General features: G+C 38.5%; 2 protein-coding genes across 8 annotated transcripts in view; one reads left to right on the top strand and one right to left on the bottom strand.

Annotated features, from left to right (window-relative positions):
* Nucleotides 1-21,320, bottom strand: part of LOC102784471 (VPS10 domain-containing receptor SorCS2-like) — a 163,145-nt gene that overhangs the window by 114,025 nt on the left and 27,800 nt on the right.
* Nucleotides 7,006-20,178, top strand: LOC148102252 (uncharacterized). Of its 7 annotated transcripts, XM_087843944.1 has the most exons (6): nt 7,006-8,264; nt 8,696-16,111; nt 16,434-16,514; nt 18,060-18,176; nt 18,293-18,396; nt 18,500-20,178. In XM_087843944.1, exons 2-3 carry the CDS (start codon nt 9,498-9,500, stop codon nt 16,456-16,458), a joined length of 6,639 nt encoding a protein of 2,212 aa, XP_087700070.1. In that variant the 5' UTR covers nt 7,006-8,264; nt 8,696-9,497; the 3' UTR covers nt 16,459-16,514; nt 18,060-18,176; nt 18,293-18,396; nt 18,500-20,178. The 7 variants fall into 7 exon arrangements, with proteins under 7 accessions (XP_087700070.1, XP_087700069.1, XP_087700068.1 ...); XM_087843943.1 differs by having other exon boundaries at nt 8,696-16,514; XM_087843942.1 differs by having other exon boundaries at nt 8,696-16,514; nt 16,707-18,176.

Below are 21,320 nucleotides of genomic sequence, written 5' to 3'. Positions count from 1 at the left end.
CGTACGTTTTTTGTAGTGTGACTCCTTCAAAACCGTTCAACTTAGAAAAACCATTCAAACACCGTTAGATTCCTCTTCTTTTGGACATGACTGCTTCTATTTTTCTCATTTTTAACATTTATATTTTTAATTTTATTCAACTTTTTTCAACAAAAATTTCCCATGTATTTCAATGGAGAGACCCTTCAAATTCTCATTCAACTTACTCCTCTTTAAACTGTATCTACTTCCACATACGTTGACATAGAGCCACCATTCAAACTTTAAAACGAAGACAAGACATTCAACTATTCAAATTGTATTTATCTTTTTAATATCTATTATACTTTTTCTTCATTTCCTGTTTAAGTTTCATGATGTTTTTTCACCCGTTTCAGAGTTTATAATGGGTGTGTATGGGACGGAATGTTGCCGCTAGAGTGAGACAGCTCAACTGCTAGAGTGAGAGGAGCGAAAAAATTAATCTTAAAATCTTTTTTTAAAACTGCTGCTGTGTCCGCAGCGTTTGCTCTACAGGTATGATTTTACCCTCAAAACGTAGCCATCGCTGTCCTCTTTCATCCAATGTGTTTATTATAGTAATAGGTGTTATGGTTCTTTCATAAATGTCACCGATGCACAGCCTCCTCCCTCCAACTCTTCCATAGACTCTAATGTTAAAATGGCTCAGAAGGTTTGTTTGAAAATCAGAAGAGCATGGTGTCTTTCCACTGTCACCACGTCCATATAATAAACTCCACAGGCATGAAAACTGAGAATTTGGTAGACTAGACATTGCTGGTGCTCACGGTGAAAGAATTTTGTCAATACGACTTGTACTTTTCATTTGGGAACGATTTGTTTCGGCCAGACTTTTCTGTTCATTTTAAGCATCAAAAGTGAGGCGCATGTCTGTGTGTGTGTAGGGAGCCATTGGGTGCAGTCCCTATAGCAACCAGGCTCACACCTGCCTGCCTAACGAGCTCTCTCTCACTCTGCCAAGATTCATCTTAAACACTTTTCTTTCAACTGCTGCTGTGTCCACAGTGTTTGCTCATCAGCCATCATTTTACCCTCAAAACGTCGCCATCATTGTTCTGTCCAACACCGTGTCTTTAAAAGCTCAGAGATGTAAAGTTTTTAAACTGTGTGGATCCAAGTGGAGGGATCACATTTTAGTCATTCAGTGATTCAAAGAATATGAACTTTTAATATTCATTCAGATGTTATCTGACTCTAAATTGTGTTTTCTCATTTCTTAGGTTTTTCTAATTTACAATTAAAACATTTTCAGCTCTTTTCCAACTTCTTCTGTGTGGATGTCAGCTTTTAGCAGTTCAGCACTTTTGTTTTCAGGTTAAAATTTCTGTATTTTTCATCTCATTCAACATTTTTAACTTAAAATTCAGCAATTAATTCATTTCAGTGCATACATTCAGATTCAAGCATTCACACTGCAGTTTCTTCAGAAAATGCACTTTCTAGTTATTAGTGTGAATGCTTGTAAAAGCATTCACAGTATTGTTCTTCTGTTTCTTTATTATTATTATATTTTATTCTGTATTCCGTACGTTTTTTGAAGTCCTACTCGTTCAAAACCGTTCAACTTAGAAAAACCATTCAAACACCGTTAGATTCCTCTTCTTTTGGACATGACTGCTTCTATTTTTCTCATTTTTAACATTTATATTTTTAATTTTATTCAACTTTTTTCAACAAAAATTTCCCATGTATTTCAATGGGGAGACCCTTCAAATCCTCATTCAACTTACTCATTTTTAAACTCTTACTACTTCCACATACATTGACATAGAGCAACCATTCAAACTTTAAAACGAAGACAAGACATTCAACTATTCAACTTGTATTTATCTTTTCAATATCTATTATACTTTTTCTTCAGTTCCAGTTTAAGTTTCATGATGTTTTTTCAGCCGTTTCAGAGTTTATAATGGGTGTGTATGGGACGGAATGTTGGGGCTAGAGTGAGAAAGCTCAACTGCTAGAGTGAGAGGAGCGAAAAAATTAATCTTAAAATCTTTTTTAAAAACTGCTGCTGTGTCCGCAGCGTTTGCTCTACAGGTATGATTTTACCCTCAAAACGTAGCCACCGCTGTCCTCTTTCATCCAATGTGTTTACTATTGTACTAGGTGTTATGGTTCTTTCATAAATGTCACCAATGCACAGCCTCCTCCCTCCAACTCTTCCATAGACTCTAATGTTAAAATGGCTCAGAAGGTTCGTTTGAAAATCAGAAGAGCATGGTGTCTTTCCACTGTCACCACATCTATATAATAAACTCCACAGGCATGAAAACTGAGAATTTGGTAGACTAGACATTGCTGGTGCTCACGGTGAAAGAATTTTGTCAATACGACCTGTACTTTTCATTTGGGAAGGATTTGTTTCGGCCTGACTTTTCTGTTCATTTTAAGCATCAAAAGTGAGGCGCATGTCTGTCTGTGTGTGTAGGGAGCCATTGGGTGCAGTCACTATAACAACCAGGCTCACACCTGCCTGCCTAACGAGCTCTCTCTCACTGTGCCAAGATTCATCTTAATAAATACTTCTCTTTCAACTGCTGCTGTGTCCACAGTGTTTGCTCATCAGCCATCATTTTACCCTCAAAACATCGCCATTATTGTTCTCTGTCCAACACCGTGTCTTTCAAAGCTCAGATGTAAACCTTGTAAACTGTGTGGATCCAAGTGGAGGGATCACATTTTAATCATTCAGTGATTCAAAGAATATGAACTTTTAATATTCATTCAGATGTTTTCTGACTCTAAATTTCCTTTTCTCATTTCTTAGGTCTTTGTAATTTACATTTAAAACATTTTCAGCTGTTTTCCAACTTCTTCTGTGTGGATTTCAGCTTTTAGCAGTTCAGCACTTTTGTTTTCAGGCGAAAATTTCTGTATTTTTCATCTCATTCAACATTTTTAACTTAAAATTCAGCAATTAATTCATTTCAGTGCATACATTCAGATTCAAGCATTCACACTGCAGTTTCTTCAGAAAATGCACTTTCTAGTTATATTTTATTCTGTATTCCGTACGTTTTTTGAAGTCCTACTCCTTCAAAACCGTTCAACTTAGAAAAACCATTCAAACACCGTTAGATCCCTCTTCTTTTGGACATGACTGCTTCTATTTTTCTCATTTTTAACATTTATATTTTTAATTTTATTCAACTTTTTTCAACAAAAATTTCCCATGTATTTCAATGGGGAGACCCTTCAAATCCTCATTCAACTTACTCATTTTTCAACTCTTACTACTTCCACATACATTGACATAGAGCCACCATTCAAACTTTAAAACGAAGCCAAGACATTCAACTATTCAACTTGTATTTATCTTTTCAATATCTATTATACTTTTTCTTCAGTTCCAGTTTAAGTTTCATGCTGTTTTTTCAGCCGTTTCAGAGTTTATAATGGGTGTGTATGGGACGGAATGTTGGCGCTAGAGTGAGACAGCTCAACTGCTAGAGTGAGAGGAGCGACAAAATTAATCTTCAAATCTTTTTTAAAACTGCTGCTGTGTCCGCAGCGTTTGCTCTACAGGTATGATTTTACCCTCAAAACGTAGCCATCGCTGTCCTCTTTCATCCAATGTGTTTATTATAGTAATAGGTGTTATGGTTCTTTCATAAATGTCACCGATGCACAGCCTCCTCCCTCCAACTCTTCCATAGACTCTAATGTTAAAATGGCTAAGAAAGTTCGTTTGAAAACCAGAAGTACAGGCTGTCTTTACACTGTCACCACGTCCATATAATAAACTCCACAGGCATGAAAACTGAGAATTATGTAGACTAGACATTGCTGGTGCTTACGGTGAAAGAATTTTGTCGATACAACGTGTACTTTTCATTTGGGAAGAATTTGTTTGGGGCTGACTTTTCTGTTCATTTTAAGCAGCAAAAGTGAGGTGCATGTCTGTATGCCTGTGTATGGAGCCATTGGGTGAAGTCACTACAGCAACTAGGCTCACACCTGCCTGCCTAACGAGCTCTGTCTCACTCTGCCAAGATTCATCTTAAACACTTCTCTTTGAACGACTTCTGTGTCCACAGTGTTTGCTCTACAGCCATCATTTTACCCTCAAAACGTAGCCATCATTCTTCTCTTTCCAACACCGTGTCTTTGAAAGCTCAGAGATGTAAACTTTCTAAACTGTGTGGATCCAAGTGGAGGGATCACATTTAAGTCATTCAGTGATTCAAAGAATATGAACTTTTAATATTCATTCAGATGTTTTCTGACTCTAAATTTTTTTTCTCATTACTTAGGTTTTTCTAATTTACATTTAAAACATTTTCAGCTATTTTCCAACTTCTTCTGTGTAAATGTCAGCTTTTAGCAGTTCAGCACTTTTGTTTTCAGGCGAAAATTTCTGTATTTTTTTATCCCATTCAAAATTTTTAACTTAAAATTCAGCAATTAATTCATTTCAGTGCATACATTCAGATTCAAGCATTCACACTGCAGTTTCTTCAGAAAATGCACTTTCTAGTTATTATATTTTATTCTTCCGTACGTTTTTTGGAATCCTACTCCTTCAAAACCGTTCAACTTAGAAAAACCATTCAAACACCGTTAGATTCCTCTTCTTTTGGACATCACTGCTTCTATTTTTCTCATTTTTAACATTTATATTTTTAATTTTATTCAACTTTTTTCAACAAAAATTTCCCATGTATTTCAATGGGGAGACCCTTCAAATCCTCATTCAACTTACTCATTTTTAAACTCTTACTACTTCCACACACGTTGACATAGAGCCACCATTCAAACTTTAAAACGAAGACAAGACATTCAACTATTCAACCTGTATTTATCTTTTCAATATCTATTATACTTTTTCTTCAGTTCCAGTTTAAGTTTCATGATGTTTTTTCAGCCGTTTCAGAGTTTATAATGGGTGTGTATGGGACGGAATGTTGGCGCTAGAGTGAGACAGCTCAACTGCTAGAGTGAGAGGAGCAAAAAAATTAATCTTAAAATCTTTTTTAAAACTGCTGCTGTGTCCGCAGCGTTTGATCTACAGGTCTGATTTTACCCTCAAAACGTAGCCATCGCTGTCCTCTTTCATCCAATGTGTTTATTATTGTAATAGGTGTTATGGTTCTTTCATAAATGTCACCGATGCACAGCCTCCTCCCTCCAACTCTTCCATAGACTCTAATGTTAAAATGGCTCAGAAAGTTCGTTTGAAAACCAGAAGTACAGGCTGTTTTTACACTGTCACCACGTCCATATAATAAACTCCACAGGCATGAAAACTGAGAATTCAGTAGACCAGACATTGCTGCCACTCACGGTGAAAGAATTTTGTCGATACGACATGGACTTTTCATTTGGGAACGATTTGTTTCGAGCTGACGTTTCTGGTCATTTTAAGCAGCAAAAGTGAGGCGCATGTCTGTGTGCCTGTGTATGGAGCCATTGGGTGCAGTCACTATAGCAAGAAGGCTCACACCTGCCTGCTTAACGAGCTCTCTCTCACTGTGCCAAGAGTAAACCTAAAAATGTCTGCTGCATCTAAGCAGTTGTAGTAAGATTAACGTTTTCAATAGGTACAATAAGACAGATTTCACAGGGTTTTGCCACAGATTAATAGTTTGTCAGTAGTTAGTATTTGCCAACTAAGTACAGCATTGTAATTGGCCTGTTAAATTCAAGCTTATTGTTTAGTGGTGGACTTGTCTTCTGCACACAGGTTTTTCAGAGCTGGGCAGTTGGAGTCAGTTGATGACTTTAAAATCATCTTTTCTGACTGGATAATTAAAGCTCACAGCATTTACCTGTCTGTAGTTGATTTTCCCACATAACTAACGTTTAACTAATCTAATCTCATTTAATGTCTCTGTTTATAGTCTGTATAGTTTATCTACCCACTAACACACTTAAAGTAGTCTTAAAATAAAAACCACAAAACAGTTCAAGATGAAATACTTTTTATTTGCTCATCTAATGCCAGTTGCCCTCTTTTTCTGTATGTCACTCATTCGCTTATACTCGGGCAAAAAGTACCAATTTGTACACTTATGAGTCTAGTGTATATTTTCCCTCTTTCTCTCTATGTCTCACACACATAGACCAACACACAGACACGTATATACTCATTATTGCTGTTCAAACTGATGGTCAAATTTCCAAGCACCACCTGAACGCCTCATCTTTTTTTAACCCATCACTGGACCAACTGTCCTCATTCCGCTTTCATCACTGCTGTGGTAAGTACAATATACTCAGTAGTGCACTGTTTTATTTTTATGATGGTAAAAATACATGTTTGACATTTAAACCCACATATCAAGTCCAACAGAGTTCAACAGAGTTCGAAGAATAAAGAAAGAAAAAAAAGAATAACCTTCGCTATCATTTATATAGGTTTATGACGTTTTACTGTTAGCAGCAGTGCTAACGCTAGCTTCAATGCTAACGCTAGCTATAGTGCTAACACTAGCCTTAGCAGTTGTTAACTGACAAAAAGAATATTCCTGTGATATATTCCTGTGATATGTCTTGGCGGTCAGTGAGACAAAAGTAACAAATGAGCTTTATTATTGCCATTGTGGCTCAGTTTTAACAGTAAGAGTGCTAGCGCTAGCAGTAGCACTAATGCTAGAAGCAGTGCTAATGCTAGCAGCAGTGCTAACGCTAGCAGGAATGCTAATGCTAGCAGGAATGCTAACGCTAGCTGCAGTGCTAATACTAACTGAAGTGCTAATGCTAGCCGGAATGCTAGCGCTAGCAGCAATGCTAAGGCTAGTAACAGTCTAACAGTAGCCTTACATAAGTGGCTATAGAGATTGAAAATGTGACGTCATTCAAGGGTAAAACTGCAAAGAATTCTGGGAACTCGTGGCAAGAGGTACTAGCGCACGCAGGCTTTCAATTGAAATCAGTTACACAGCGATAAAAAGAAACACAAAAAACTGTCAAGAAGCTGTTGTATTATTAACTGCAAAAGCCGGTCGCATGACAGCCACGGGAAGCCGACGGGTAAAGAGATCGTTTTTTTATCGGATTACGTCGTTGAAAAGAAATTCTTCGAGCCATGTTTCCGAAGTAAAAAGAGGCGACGGATGGCCTGGATTACAGCCATTCAAAGACCAAATATAACGTCCCAGAACACTTCAGCTCACAGGTTAGTTTGCTCCTAACATTTCCACAAAGGTCAGTCTTCTGTTGTAGTTAATACTTCATTTTTTATAACATAATTAGTAATATAGGTTACAAGCAAGTCTGGTGCTGAACAGAAATTGTGGTGCTATGCTCATTTGTTTATTGTGCATAAATAGTGAATTGTCCTGACACAATATTGCGTTTCGCTTCATTTATTACCATGGTACATTGACAAAAACATATACTTTTATTCACAGGATAAAACAGGTTTTTTGTATCACTAATTGCCCAGTACGATTACAGCATACAGTATTATTGTCACTGCTACATTTCTGTAATGCGAACCAGAAATTATTTCCACTACTAATTAATTACCGTTGAGCTCAAAGGTCCTATTAATAAACGGTTAACGAATGTGTATTTATGAAGACGATTTGTGAGACTGGTAAACTTATGATACGTACGATGGTCTTTCGTTCTACACGGTGCATTTCAAGCTCCTGTACCCATCCGTCGGTAAACTGTACCTGGGCTTGTTGCAGTGACCTGAAGTTACTAAACTTCATGAGTGTATGCACTCACTCCAAGAACCGTATGATTATAAATATGAGCGTGGTGAAAGTTGGGCAGCACGCTGACGTATTTTGTCCACTCTGTGTGCTCGTAAGGGTATAAACCTTTCACTCCTTTGATTTTTTTCCTCGTATCTTTTCTTTGACTTTTCATCAAGTCTGTCTTTGTATAGACTGGCATTGTTCTCCTTCGTTTTGTACATAACTTTTTTGGGGGGCAAAGAAAAAGCAAGAAGGTATTGGAACCGGAGAATGAACGTTTTGCGGTGCTGCAAATGCTTGCATTTGATGCGGTACTTGGATTTTTTGCCACGAGTTACCGGCATGCAATGCGCGAAAGTCACGTGGTCTGTCAATCTCTATACTTAAGTTAATTAGTTTGAATTATAAAATGGCTGCTGTATCAGCTGGTGTGCTATATTACTCTATAATTACCCTGCTGACTATAAGTTCAGTGTATCATGTCGTGTGGGCTTTGTATTTATGTTAGTCTGATAAAACTGTACAGACAACTAACATATTACTTCTCGTCTTACACTTTCAGGAACCTGACTGACACCTGTGCTTTGCCTGGTAGGTGTGCACATACTGTAAGAGAAGTAGACCAAAATAAAAAAATAATCTGACTAATATAAGCTGTAAAGTGATGGGTTCAAACTTTGTGCTAGACCTTTTAAACACAATTTTATAATAAATACACATAAGTGCAGCTTAACAATTGGGCTAAAATATTTTTTTCGTACATTTTTGTAGTCACACTACATGTGATTAGTTAATGATTCACTCAATCATATTTGTATTTAAAAATAGTATTGCTGAATTTAATTAAATATTTATTCTTTTAAAAAGTGCCCAATTATGCAACTTTTTGCACATGGCAGCCAACAACAGTTTAGCTTGAATATTTGTTTTGTCCTTTATTTAGTAGTCACAATTAGTTCAAACAATTACCATGTGATTTCATTTTAATAAACTTATTATTTTTTCTTCTTTTTTGTTCACAGTGTGCAGAAGAAGAACAAGGACCAGATTTCCAGTCTTCTCTCTCACATCCCAACCCCCCAACCCCTCTATCCTCTGTCCTACTCCACCTGTTGTCTCTGCCTTCTTTCCATCTGTATTTCACCCTGTGGTTTGTGCGAAATTGTGCCAAACTAAGAATCCTATTGCGGTTTGATTTAAAGCCGTGTCTCTCCTGCTCTGTCTGTTCTCTCTGCTAAATTTTCTCTCTACCTGTTTTTCACTCTTGGCTTGCTGCTGAAAAACGCCAAGCCAATAAAACAATAAAGAGTGCATATTTTGCCTCAACCTAAGAACAAAGAAAACTCTAATTCACGGCTTGATTGTGATTTCCAATCCGTGTCTCTCCTGCTCTGTCTGTTCTCTCTTCTAAATTTTCTCTCTACCTGTTTTTCACTCTTGGCTTGCTGCTGAAAAACGCCAAGCCATTAAAGCAATAAAGAGTGCATATATTGCCTCTACCTAAGAACAAACTGAACAAAGAAAACTCTAATTCACGGTGTGATTGTGATTTCCTAGCCGTGTCTCTCCTGCTCTGTCTGTTCTCTCTTCTAAATTTTCTCTCTACCTGTTTTTCATTCTGGGTTTGCTGCTAAGTTGTGCCAAGCCAATAAAGAGAGTGCATAATATTCTCTCAACTGAAGAACAAACTGTCAAACAAAGGCAACTGTTTCAGACAAATAAAAACTGAAATATAAAAACAAAGACAACATCTCCTGGTGTGTGCCACTCTTATCTTGTGAACATATTTTCTAAAGACTAAGAAACACTTGCAGGTGTGTGAAAATGCCAAGGAAGCAGAAAAAGTCACAAGCTGCAAAACAACGCTGGAAGAAGTTCCATGAGTTTCACAGTGTACCAATATGTGAACAGGCTGAGTTTGATTTTCCTCAGAGCTCTGCAGAAGACAGTGTGTCTACAAAGACCAATTCTGATAGTGTTAAACAGGCAGGTCAACATGTTCCTGCACATGTACAACAGGTATCTTATGCTGATGCTGTAAAGAGTGGACTGCAGCATGAATTTAGTGAACAACATGAGGTGTCAAGTGACCCACAGGTGGGTTATGCTGATTTTTTGAAAAGAGGCTGTCACAGTGATGTGGCAGGACCATCTCATGCAGAAAGAGTGAACCTTGAAAATCAGCCCTCTGTTATACATGTCTGTGCATCTCACAGCCAGACACATCCTAAATATGGAGACTCCAGAAACCACCAGTGCACATGTAACTCACTCACGTTTCTAGCTTTCCTTCATGAGAATGAAAATATGACTACAGCTGACCTTAATCTGGTCTTGGATAAAGGTGATGTGATGTACAAAGAGGCCAAGAAAAGATTTCCTAAAAATATTCATTTGGCAACCGATGAGCTGCCAGACAAAGTTTATGCTCGCAGATCTATGTATCATGTCGACATGACACAGCCTTCCCGGTATGGGACATTTGAAGAACCTCCAGAGGAAGCAGTAGATACCTTTCTCAGCTTAGAAGCAGGACTGAGCTGCCTGTTGTCAGATGTGCAGTATGCCTTACTGATTATGAGTGGATTGTGTATTGCAGTGTTCAGATCCACATCAGGCAAATATGGTTTCTTTGATCCACACTCTAGAACACCCAGTGGTCTTCCTCTACCACTATGGTCACGCAATCGTGGTACAGCTGTGATGCTGAAATTCACACTACTCAGTGACATGATTAAGAGGCTACAAGATTCTTATGAAATGATGGAGATATCACCCTCTTGTAACTATGAGCTTAAGCCTGTGCAGTTCTACAACATGAGCACAGTCAACCTGAGTGATACTATCACAGACACAGTCTGCAGACCAGCAGCTGCCACTGCTGTGGCACCTACTCACTCTGATACAACTGTTGATGAAGCAAACTCCTCTACTCCAAGGAGAAACACAACCAGTGGTCTGACTGAGAACATCTTTTGTCAAATGTCCATTTGTACGCCACCAGTGAAACAAAAAGAAGTCCACATGACTCAGTTCACATCATATGAAGATCAGAATAAACCACCTAATAGACCAACTGAAGAACTATGCAGTGAATTAAATTTCTTTCCATCGAATGATGCTTTTTCATTTCAATCAAATGCTGCAATAAAAAATGTTGCTGCCTGTGATATTTCTGATATAGTTTTACAAAAACTGAAAAAAGTTAATAAACAACAAAGGAAAAAAATGAGAAGAAGATTAATGGCATCAGAGAAACCCAGAAATCAGAGAAAAGAAAACCAAAAAAGGAAAGAACAACAAAAGTATGCTTCAAATAAAGAGTACAAAGAAAAGAAAAAATCTTGCACAAGCGAGGCATATAAAAACAATCCTGAAGTCAGACAGAAAAAACAACAGTATATGAAAAGACGTTATTGTGAGAATGATGAATTCAGAACGAAACAAAAACAATATGTTAAAAGACGTTTTTCTGAGAATGCTACAGTTAGAAAGAAACAACAACAATATATTAAAAGACGCTATTGTGATGATGCTGAATTTAGAAAAAAACAAAAAAACTACATCACTAAAAGGTATCAAGAAAGCCCAGAATTCAGAGAGAGACAGAGATCTCGAGTGACTCAGCGTTATGCAAATGACAACACCTTCAGAGTAAGACACAGACAACTGATGAACCAACTAATGCGAGACAGGTATCAAAGTAATCTTGCATTCAGGATTATGCACAACATGAGATGTGCAATGAAAATAAAAAGGAAATACAGATGGGTGAACAGACAAACCCAGGAGAGTGACAACAGTGTGATCAAAGAGGCCATATCTGTGTTCAAATCACAAATCAAAGCTGGCCCATCATACCCATGTACTGTGTGTTTCAAGGCTTCATTTCCAAACCAAGTGCGACCCTGCAGAAGGTCAAATTATGTGAAAAACCCACATGTGGTTGCAACATGTTTGACGGGAAGGTTTGTTCATGTTTGTGAGGAAAACTGCAGAAATGAGCAGTGCAATGTGCCTGATGAGAGAAAGAGAGAGTGGATTTGTCACACCTGCCACGATCATCTTAAAAATGGATCCATGCCAGCACTTGCTGTTGCCAATAAACTGGATCTTGCTGATATTCCACCAGAACTGTCTGATCTCAACATACTGGAGAGACATCTCATAGCCAAGTGCATACCATTTGCCAAGATTATTCCTCTTCCCAAAGGCAGACAAAGAGCAATTAGAGGGAATGTGGTCTGTGTCCCATCAGAGGTACAGGAAACTGTTGAAGCACTACCTCGATTGAGAATTAATTCTCAGGTGATGAGAGTAAAACTGAAGAGACGCTTGTCTTACAAAGGTCATCAGCTGTTTCAGACTGTAAGCTGGTCTAAACTTGTGCAAGCACTGCATAAACTCAAGCAGATTCATCCACAGTATAAGGATGTGAGCATCAGAGATGATGCTGAGCTGTGTGATCCAACACTTCCTGATGAAGATGAGGATGATGATGATGATGAAAAGATGAATGAGGACGATTATGATGAGGCTGATTTAATGGAAATTGACATCTGTGAGAAAAATGCACTGAGTGAAGCACAAAATAAAAATGAACAGGACATTGACATGTTACCCTGTGATAGTGAACAATCACATGAACAGATGAGAGATGATTCAGAGCAAGCAGATGGACTGACTAATGGTGGTTTTGCACTCGAGTCCTGTTTGCAGCCCCCTGATGTGGCTGAGGAGATATTATGTTTCAGTGAAGGAATCTACTCTGTTGCTCCTGCAGAGAGAAACAATCCAATAAGTTTTTTCAAAACACCTAAACTGGAGGCCATGGCCTTCCCCGTGCAGTTTCCTACAGGCCAAAACACACTTGATGAAAGAAGGCTGATCAAAGTATCCCCCAGTGGGTATTTCAAATCAAGACTTTTCTGCATTGATGATCGTTTTGCCAAAGACACAAACTATTTGTTCTTTGCACAGTTTGTGACTGAAATACACTTGGCTACTTCCAGCATGACAATACAGTTAAGGAAGGCAAAGCCTCTGACCAGAGATGGGAGAAAAATAACCTCAGGCATGTTACAAGATAAACATGAGGTGGAGAAACTGGTGAGAAATAAAGACGCAGTGAGATTCATGCAGCCTCTGAGAGGAACCCCAGCCTATTGGGAGAAAACAACAAGAGATCTTTTTGCCATGATCAGACAGTTGGGAACTCCCACATTCTTTTGCACATTTTCAGCTGCTGAAATGCGCTGGCCTGAAGTGATTGAGGCAATAACAAGGCAGCAAGGTGAACAAGTCAATTTTGAAGGACTCGACTGGTCGGAAAAATGTGACATCCTGAGAAGCAATCCTGTCACAACAATGCGCATGTTTGACAAAAGAGTTGAAGCATTATTCAGAGATTTACTCTTATCTCCTGCAGAGCCACTTGGCAAAGTCATTGACTACTTTTACAGAGTTGAGTTTCAGCACAGAGGAAGCCCACACATACACTGTCTCCTGTGGGTAGAAGGTGCTCCTGTGTTTGAGGAGGATGATGAGCAAACTGTTGTGGATTTTATAAACAAATACATCACAGCTCAGCTGCCTGATCCACATAAACAACCTGAACTGTACAAGAAAGTAACAGAAGTGCAAAAACATAGTAAGAACCACACAAAGACGTGCTTTAGGAGTTTAAGCTCCGGGTGCCGTTTTGGTTTTCCTAAACCACCCTGCAATGAGACAATGATCACAAGACCCAGTGAGGATGATGCACTGGAAGTAGAAACAGCAAAGAACAAGCTCAGACCACTGAACCAGCTGCTGAATGAGCCTGAAACTGCTTCCATGAGTTTAGAGCAGCTCTTGGCAAGATGCAAGTTGACACATGCAGAATATGAGAGATACCTGAATAAAATGAACACAAGGAGTACGATCATACTAAAGCGTGATCCAAAAGACTCTTGGATAAACGGCTATAATCCACATCTGCTTGAAGCCTGGAACAGTAATATCGACATAAGCTTTGTTTTAGATGCTTTCGGCGCTGCAAATTATTTAATGAAATATATATCAAAAAAAGAGGGCGGGCTATCTGAGTACCTGAAAACTGTCATTGAGAACTCCCATAAGGACAGTGTAAATGAGTGCGATGAAATGAGAGCCGTCATGCAGGCATATTCAAAGAAGCGAGAGATCAGTGCACAGGAGTGTGTTGCTCGTGCATGTGGTCTTCACATGAAGCAATGTTCACGTGCTGTAATATTCATACCAACTGATGATAATCCTGTGAAAATGAGTCGTCCCCTGTCAGTTCTGGACAACACAACACCCGAGTCTTCCAATGTTTGGATGACATCTTTGAATGACAAATACAAAGCCAGACCTGAAACACCAGAGTATGAGGAGATGTGCATGGCAGACTTTGCTGCTACTTGCAGGATTGTCTATGGCCAACAGACAAAAGGTAAAGATGTTTTGCCCCTTCTCAATGAGATAGGATTTGTGCAAAGGCGCAAAAACGATAAGCCTGCTATCATCAGATTTCACCGCTGCTCACAAGAAAAACATCCAGAGCAATATTACGGAAGACTGCTTAAACTTTACCTTCCTCATCGTTCAGACCACGAACTGAAAACACCATCGTTGCCAACCTATCAGGCTTTCTATGGTGCTGGCTGTGTACAGGTACCAGGTACTGACCATCTTGAGTACGTGCAACGCATTGTCAAAAGAAACAGAGAAAAATATGAGAAAAACAGTGAGGAGATCGAGAGCGCTGTTGAGGAATATGAGCAGAACAGAGGTGTGACTGACGAATGGTGTAATCTGGCACCTGAATCAGATCTCGTAAGGTTGCCACTTGTTGAACAAGAAAGAGAGCGAGACAATGAAAATGAACAGGAAGATGTGCCCGACTACAGCCGTCAGGCTGATGCTTCAACAGAAGTCAGAGCCATCAGGGAACCCCCTGCTATTGATCCTACATTGTTACGTCAGATGTTTCAGGATCTGAATAAGAAGCAAGCCTGCATATTTTATGCAGTTAGAGACTGGTGCATTAAAAGAGTCTGTGCTCTAAATCCAGAGCAGTTTTTCTTTTATATTAATGGTGGTGCAGGAACAGGAAAGTCACATCTTATCAAATGCATCTACTCAGAAGCATCTAAGATACTGAGCAAAGTACCCAGATATGCAGACGACGTTGACATATCAAAACCCACTGTCCTGTTAACTGCTTTCACTGGGACTGCAGCATTTAACATTTCTGGAACAACACTGCATTCTCTACTCAAGCTGCCTAGAAGCTTAAAACCTCCCATTCAGGGACTTGGCAATCAGCTAGATGAAGTCAGATCAGAACTTTTGAATGCTGAAATAATCGTCATTGACGAAGTGTCTATGGTGTCAAGACATCTCTTTGCCTACGTAGATGCAAGACTCAAACAGATCAAAGGGACTCGGAGACCCTTTGGAGGCATGTCAGTCATTGCTGTTGGAGACTTCTATCAGCTACCCCCAGTGCGACAGTCTAAACCTCTCTGTGTGCACGACCCGGCCGAGATCGACCTGTGGCGGGAGCATTTTCAGATGATCACTCTGACTGAGATTATGCGTCAGAAAGATGATGTTGTCTTTGCTGAGATGCTGAACAGAATTCGTGTGAAAGGAAAGTTGGATGAGCTTTGCGAAGCAGATAGAGATTTGTTGTCAGAGACCATAACTGAACCAGCCCTTTGTCCGACTGATGCATTGCACATTTTTGCAACTAATAAAGAAGTGGATGCACACAACTCTTCAACACTGGCTCTGCTCCATACTCATATCATTGACATCCATGCAGATGATTATAGAAAAGATCCTAGAACTGGCAGAATGGCACTTCAAGACAGACCATTGAAAGGAGGTAAAAACGAGTTACCAGACACACTGAAAGTTGCAGAAGGAGCTTGTGTCATGCTCACCAGAAACATTGACATACAAAATGGTTTGGTTAATGGAGCTTTTGGAAAACTACTTAGAGTAGTTTACTCTGAAAACGATCAACACATCATCAAGCTTGGACTTAAAATGGATAATGAGACATCTGGAAAGAATAACCGCACACCAGCAGACGACATGGTGTACATTGAGAGAGCTGAAGAGAATCTGAAGCAGAAAGGAGTGGTACGAAGACAGTTCCCAGTGAAGCTGGCCTTTGCATGTACAATACATAAGGTACAGGGTATGACAACCACATCAGCTGTTGTCTCTCTTAAGAGCATTTTTGAGCCCGGCATGGCCTACGTAGCTGTCAGTAGAGTGACGTCTCTCAGTGGACTGTATCTTCTTGATATGGAGGAGAAAAAAATATTCACCAACCCAGAAATCACTGCAGCGCTTGAGAACATGAGACAAGCCAACCTTGATGACATGATGCCTCTTCTACACGTGAGACAAACACTGAGCAGGTCAGACGTTTTCACCATTGTTCATCATAATACAGAGGGACTGCCAGCTCACATTAATGACATCAAGAGTCACCATGAATTGTGTCTAGCAGATGTTTTGTGCCTAACAGAAACACACCTGCGGGGCTCTTTTGTCGCAGAGAGTCTCCACTTGGAAAATTACAATTTGTTTAAACGCAACAGACACCTGTCCTACACAAACTTTCCCCAAATGGCAAACAGAAGTGGTGGTGGAGTTGCTGTTTATGTGAAAAGTGACATTCAAGTGCATGAAAAACAGTACATCCATAATGTAACTGACCTTGAATTTCTGGCTTTAAAGGTTGAAGCACCAGTCAGTGCACTGATTGCAGTTGTGTACAGACCTCCAGACTACACTCTGAGGCCATTCCTGAAAAACCTGGTAAGCCTATTAGACTCATTGGAGATCATGGACTGTCATCCCATCATAGTTTGTGGTGATTTTAATGAGAATGTTTTATCCAGTGCAAACAAACCAATCCTGGAGCTGTTTGAGTCTAGGGGATACGCACAGGTTATCACTGCCCCTACCACAGAAAAGAACACACTGCTTGACCTAATTTTCATTTCTCAGCCAGAGCGATGTCTCCATTCTGGAGTCATGAAGACCTACCATAGTTACCATGACCCTGTATACTGTGTATTGTCCTGTGACGATTCATGATCTAGATCTTTGAATACAGTAAGTAATTTCTATATTTTTGAATGACATAAGAAAGTAGAGCGATATTTAAAAGTTGGCTTAAGAAAAAACGCCCTGCATTGCAGTATAATGTTTGAATTGTTTACATAAAATACAATTAAATGAATTAAGTAATGATATCAGTAAAAGATGACAATTTTATTTATTACAGAAAATCTAAAAATCACCTACAGTAATCTATGAATGTCAGAAAAATCAAATATACCAGTTTAAAACGAACAGTGTAGGCATATCCTCTCTGCAGCCAGGCTTCAAAATCCTGCCAGGCTGCCCCAGTCTCACTGTGGCTGGGAGGGAGGGAGGGTGGACCAGAGGATTGCCCAAACAACACATAAATGTTCAACAGCTTCTTTGTTGTTTCTGGGAGAACAACACAGACTAAAGGTTTAAAATACCTAATTACAGCAATAATGACAGTTAAGCCACTTTATGTGTGCCTATATTTTAAAATACTATTTACAAAAATGTTATTGATTTTGGTTTTTTATAATCTTTAAACTTTTTCAAAAGTATATGATTATATTTTTGGACAAATCTTACAATGAAACATACATTTTTATGAGCTTTTATCATGTTTCAGCCAGTGCATTTATCAGGGTGGGTCTGGGTCGGGGATGATAAATGCACTGGCTGATAAATGCACACTTCTGGCCAGAAGTGTTTCAGCAGTGTCACATATGTACTACATATGTGACACTTGCTTTCTGTTACCAGCTGATACCCTACATTTGTATAGACATTGGATCTTGTGAGGCTGGGGAGTTGAGTGGGTAGGTGGGAGTTGAGTGGGGGGGGGGGGTTCGGTGGGAGGTTGTTAGGTTTTTGTTTTTTTGTTTTTTTTAAGAGAGACACAGTCCTCCTGTGTCTTCTTCAAGCTTAAAAGCGTAAAATCCAACAGTGTGAAGCACATAGCAGCCAGAAACTGTAATGCCACAGATCAGAGAGGCTTCATCATCACCATCTTCATTGCCGTACGACCAGAGTGTGAGACTTCACATCTGGAGCACAGGAGAAATTCTGTGATAAGTCCTCCTTCTAGCTTGTCCCACAAGCAGTCGGTGAGATTTACTCGCATCAAAAAGGGTTAATGACATAATTTCCATGAAAACATGTATTAATTTTTTGTAACGTGTTTAAATTGTGTTTTCACCTGACCTTAAGAGTGTTAGAGTGTATTGTAATGTCTATACTCAGGTGTTTCCCTCTGTGGTCCATCCCCTTCAGAGCTGAGACACTCAGGACTGAACAGACTGCACAGTTTCTGCGACTGAACCTCCAAAACACCTTCTTTGAAACCACACATGACAGAAGGGCTTCATATTTGCAGCAGCACTACTACAGGTATTCAGTTTATTACAGGATGTGTTTGTTTCTTAGGACCAGCTCTAAGTGCACACTACCTAACATATACACCTTTCTGTTCATTACAAACCAACTACTCTGGATCATATGGCCAGTTGGCAGGAATGTTGCTGCAGGAAAACATCCCTGGAGATCACCATCATTGTCAGACTGACTGTGCCTCCTCCGTGCAGTGTCAAGAGCCTCCCTAAATGAGTGTGTAAGTTAACATTTTCATTATTTTATTCCCTTTGACAAGACAAGTATCACTGATATTTACATTTACAACTACATATGTTCCTGTTTTCTGCTCTTCTTTCAAGGCCTCAGCTATCCTGCTTCTGTGCTGCTTGCCACACATCAAACACTGGCTGGATGACAGGGAGGATCCACTCTGAAGTCACTGGACATGATGAGGATCATCTGGGACTTTATAGTTTCACAGAAACGTTGTGCTCTTTGATTACAGGTTTTAAATGGACATAATGACTGCCTCTCTCTGATCAACAGGCTAAAGGATTGTTTTCATTATTAGTGCTCTGTACAGTGTATGCTTATTTACTATTTCAACACAGAGCAAACCATTATTTATTTATTTAACATATTTTTATTTTGTTTTAATGTTTAATTAACTGTGGGGATTTTTTCAAGTGGGCACTTGGGATGTCATATGACCAGAAATGTGGTAACTGGAATTCAACAGTATGGAAAAAAAATTTGCTAAAAACAAAACACACACAAAAACCCCAAGAGAACTCAAATTCATTCCATGTAATCCAATCTAAAACATTTTTAAACTGCTGAACAGCAAAACAAACAGTGTTTAAAAAACAAAAACAAAACAGTGTTAACAGAATGATTATGATGAGTTTTTACCAAAGTTTCAGGTCACATGGCACACCTAGTGTGTAGTGTGGGGTATCAGCTGGTAAGTATAGGTTTTTTCATATTCAGATGGATAAAGCCTTGTGTATAATAATTAGTCATAAACACAACTCAAAGGCAGGGACTTACTGAGATAACTAAATTTGGGACTTTGTGTCTGAGCCCAGGTTAAAACACTGTGTAAAAAAGCATTTAGTGGCATGGCTGAACTATGCTGTAAACTAATGATACTTATTTATCCATGTTCACAAAAAGGACTAATGTGTTTATTTGATTATTTGTATGTGTTAAACTGTGTCACCACCTTAGGCTTTCATTTGAATTTACTCAAAAATCTCTATACAGTTCTCTTTTACCATTGTGTGGACTCTGCATTCCACAGCATGTCTTTTATACTGTCTTCCTTCTCTCACCCCAACCGGTCGCAGCAGATGGCCGCCCCTCCCTGAGCCTGGTTCTGCCGGAGGTTTCTTCCTGTTAAAAGGGAGTTTTTCCTTCCCACTGTCGCCAAAGTGCTTGCTCATAGGGGGTCATATGATTGTTGGGCTTTTCTCTGTATCTATGAAGCGCCTTGAGGCGACATTTGTTGTGATTTGGCGCTATATAAATAAAATTGAATTGAATTGAATTGAATTGTTTACATTAAAACACAAAAAAGAATGAGTAATAAAAAGATGTGTAGACAGATCAGTAGATTAAGTAGACTGATAGAAACAGCTGTTCAGCCATGTTCTAAGAAACCAACACAATTTAAAGGTTCAGGATTGTGGTTTTAAAAGTTTTCATGTATTTCATATGTTGCTTAATATTTTTATTTAGTTATTTAATTTAGTTATTTTTATTTATTCTACTAGTCCTTTTCAGAAAGGAGCTGTAAAATATGACTTAAGATTTTTATGTTATTTTTTTATGACATACAAAACAAATTGATGTATATAATACTATTAAACATAATATACACAATATGTCTGAAAAACATTATGCTGCATATTAAAGTTTGTATTTTCTCCAGAATGTTTGTTCATCTTTTAAGTTCATTTCAACAAATTTGTTTTTACATTTATTTTTAATAAGTTATTTTTTTATGAATTGGAGATTTATAATACATAATTCCACTCTTTAAGTGATTAGAAGAATATAAACTTTTAATATTAATTCAGAGGTTTTCTGACTCTAAATTTTCTTTTGTCAATACTCATCTTTTTCTAAAGTTCAGCTATTTTCCAAATTCTTCCTTTGTGTAAACGTCAGCTTTTAGCAGTTCAGCACTTTTGTTTTCAGGTTAAAAATTCATTTTTTTAATCTCATTCAACATTTTTAACTTAAAATTCAGCAATTAATTCATTTCAGTGCATACATTCAGATTCAAGCATTCACACTGCAGTTTCTTCAGAAAATGCACTTTCTAGTTATTATTATATTTTATTATCTATTCCGTACGTTTTTTGTAGTCCTACTCCTTCAAAACCGTTCAACTTAGAAAAACCATTCAAACACCGTTAGATTCCTCTTCTTTTGGACATGACTGCTTCTATTTTTCTCATTTTTAACATTTATATTTTTAATTTTATTCAACTTTTTTCAACAAAAATTTCCCATGTATTTCAATGGGGAGACCCTTCAAATCCTCATTCAACTTACTCATTTTTAAACTCTTACTACTTCCACATACGTTGACATAGAGCCACCATTCAAACTTTAAAACGAAGACAAGACATTCAACTATTCAACTTGTATTTATCTTTTCAATATCTATTATACTTTTTCTTCAGTTCCAGTTTAAGTTTCATGATGTTTTTTCACCCGTTTCAGAGTTTATAATGGGTGTGTATGGGACGGAATGTTGGGGCTAGAGTGAGACAGCTGACCTGCTAGAGTGAGAGGAGCGAAAAAATTAATCTTAAAATCTTTTTTTAAAACTGCTGCTGTGTCCGCAGCGTTTGCTCTACAGGTATGATTTTACCCTCAAAACGTAGCCATCGTTGTCCTCTTTCTTCCAATGTGTTTACTATTGTACTAGGTGTTATGGTTCTTTCATAAATGTCACCAATGCACAGCCTCCTCCCTCCAACTCTTCCATAGACTCTAATGTTAAAATGGCTCAGGAGGTTCGTTTGAAAATCAGAAGAGCATGGGTTCTTTCCACTGTCACCACGTCCATATAATAAACTCCACAGGCATGAAAACTGAGAATTCAGTAGACCAGACATTGTTGCCGCTCACGGTGAAAGAATTTTGTCAATACGACCTGTACTTTTC

The sequence above is a fragment of the Neolamprologus brichardi genome, chromosome 7 (assembly GCF_056152115.1).
Source record: "Neolamprologus brichardi isolate AB-2024 chromosome 7, ASM5615211v1, whole genome shotgun sequence".
NCBI lineage: Eukaryota > Metazoa > Chordata > Actinopteri > Cichliformes > Cichlidae > Neolamprologus > Neolamprologus brichardi.
This window is presented reverse-complemented; position numbering and strand designations above follow the sequence as displayed.

What these genes read in the sequence shown, in the direction of transcription:
- LOC148102252 (XM_087843941.1), top strand. Translation starts at nt 9,498, where the DNA reads ATGCCAAGGAAGCAGAAAAAGTCACAAGCTGCAAAACAACGCTGGAAG.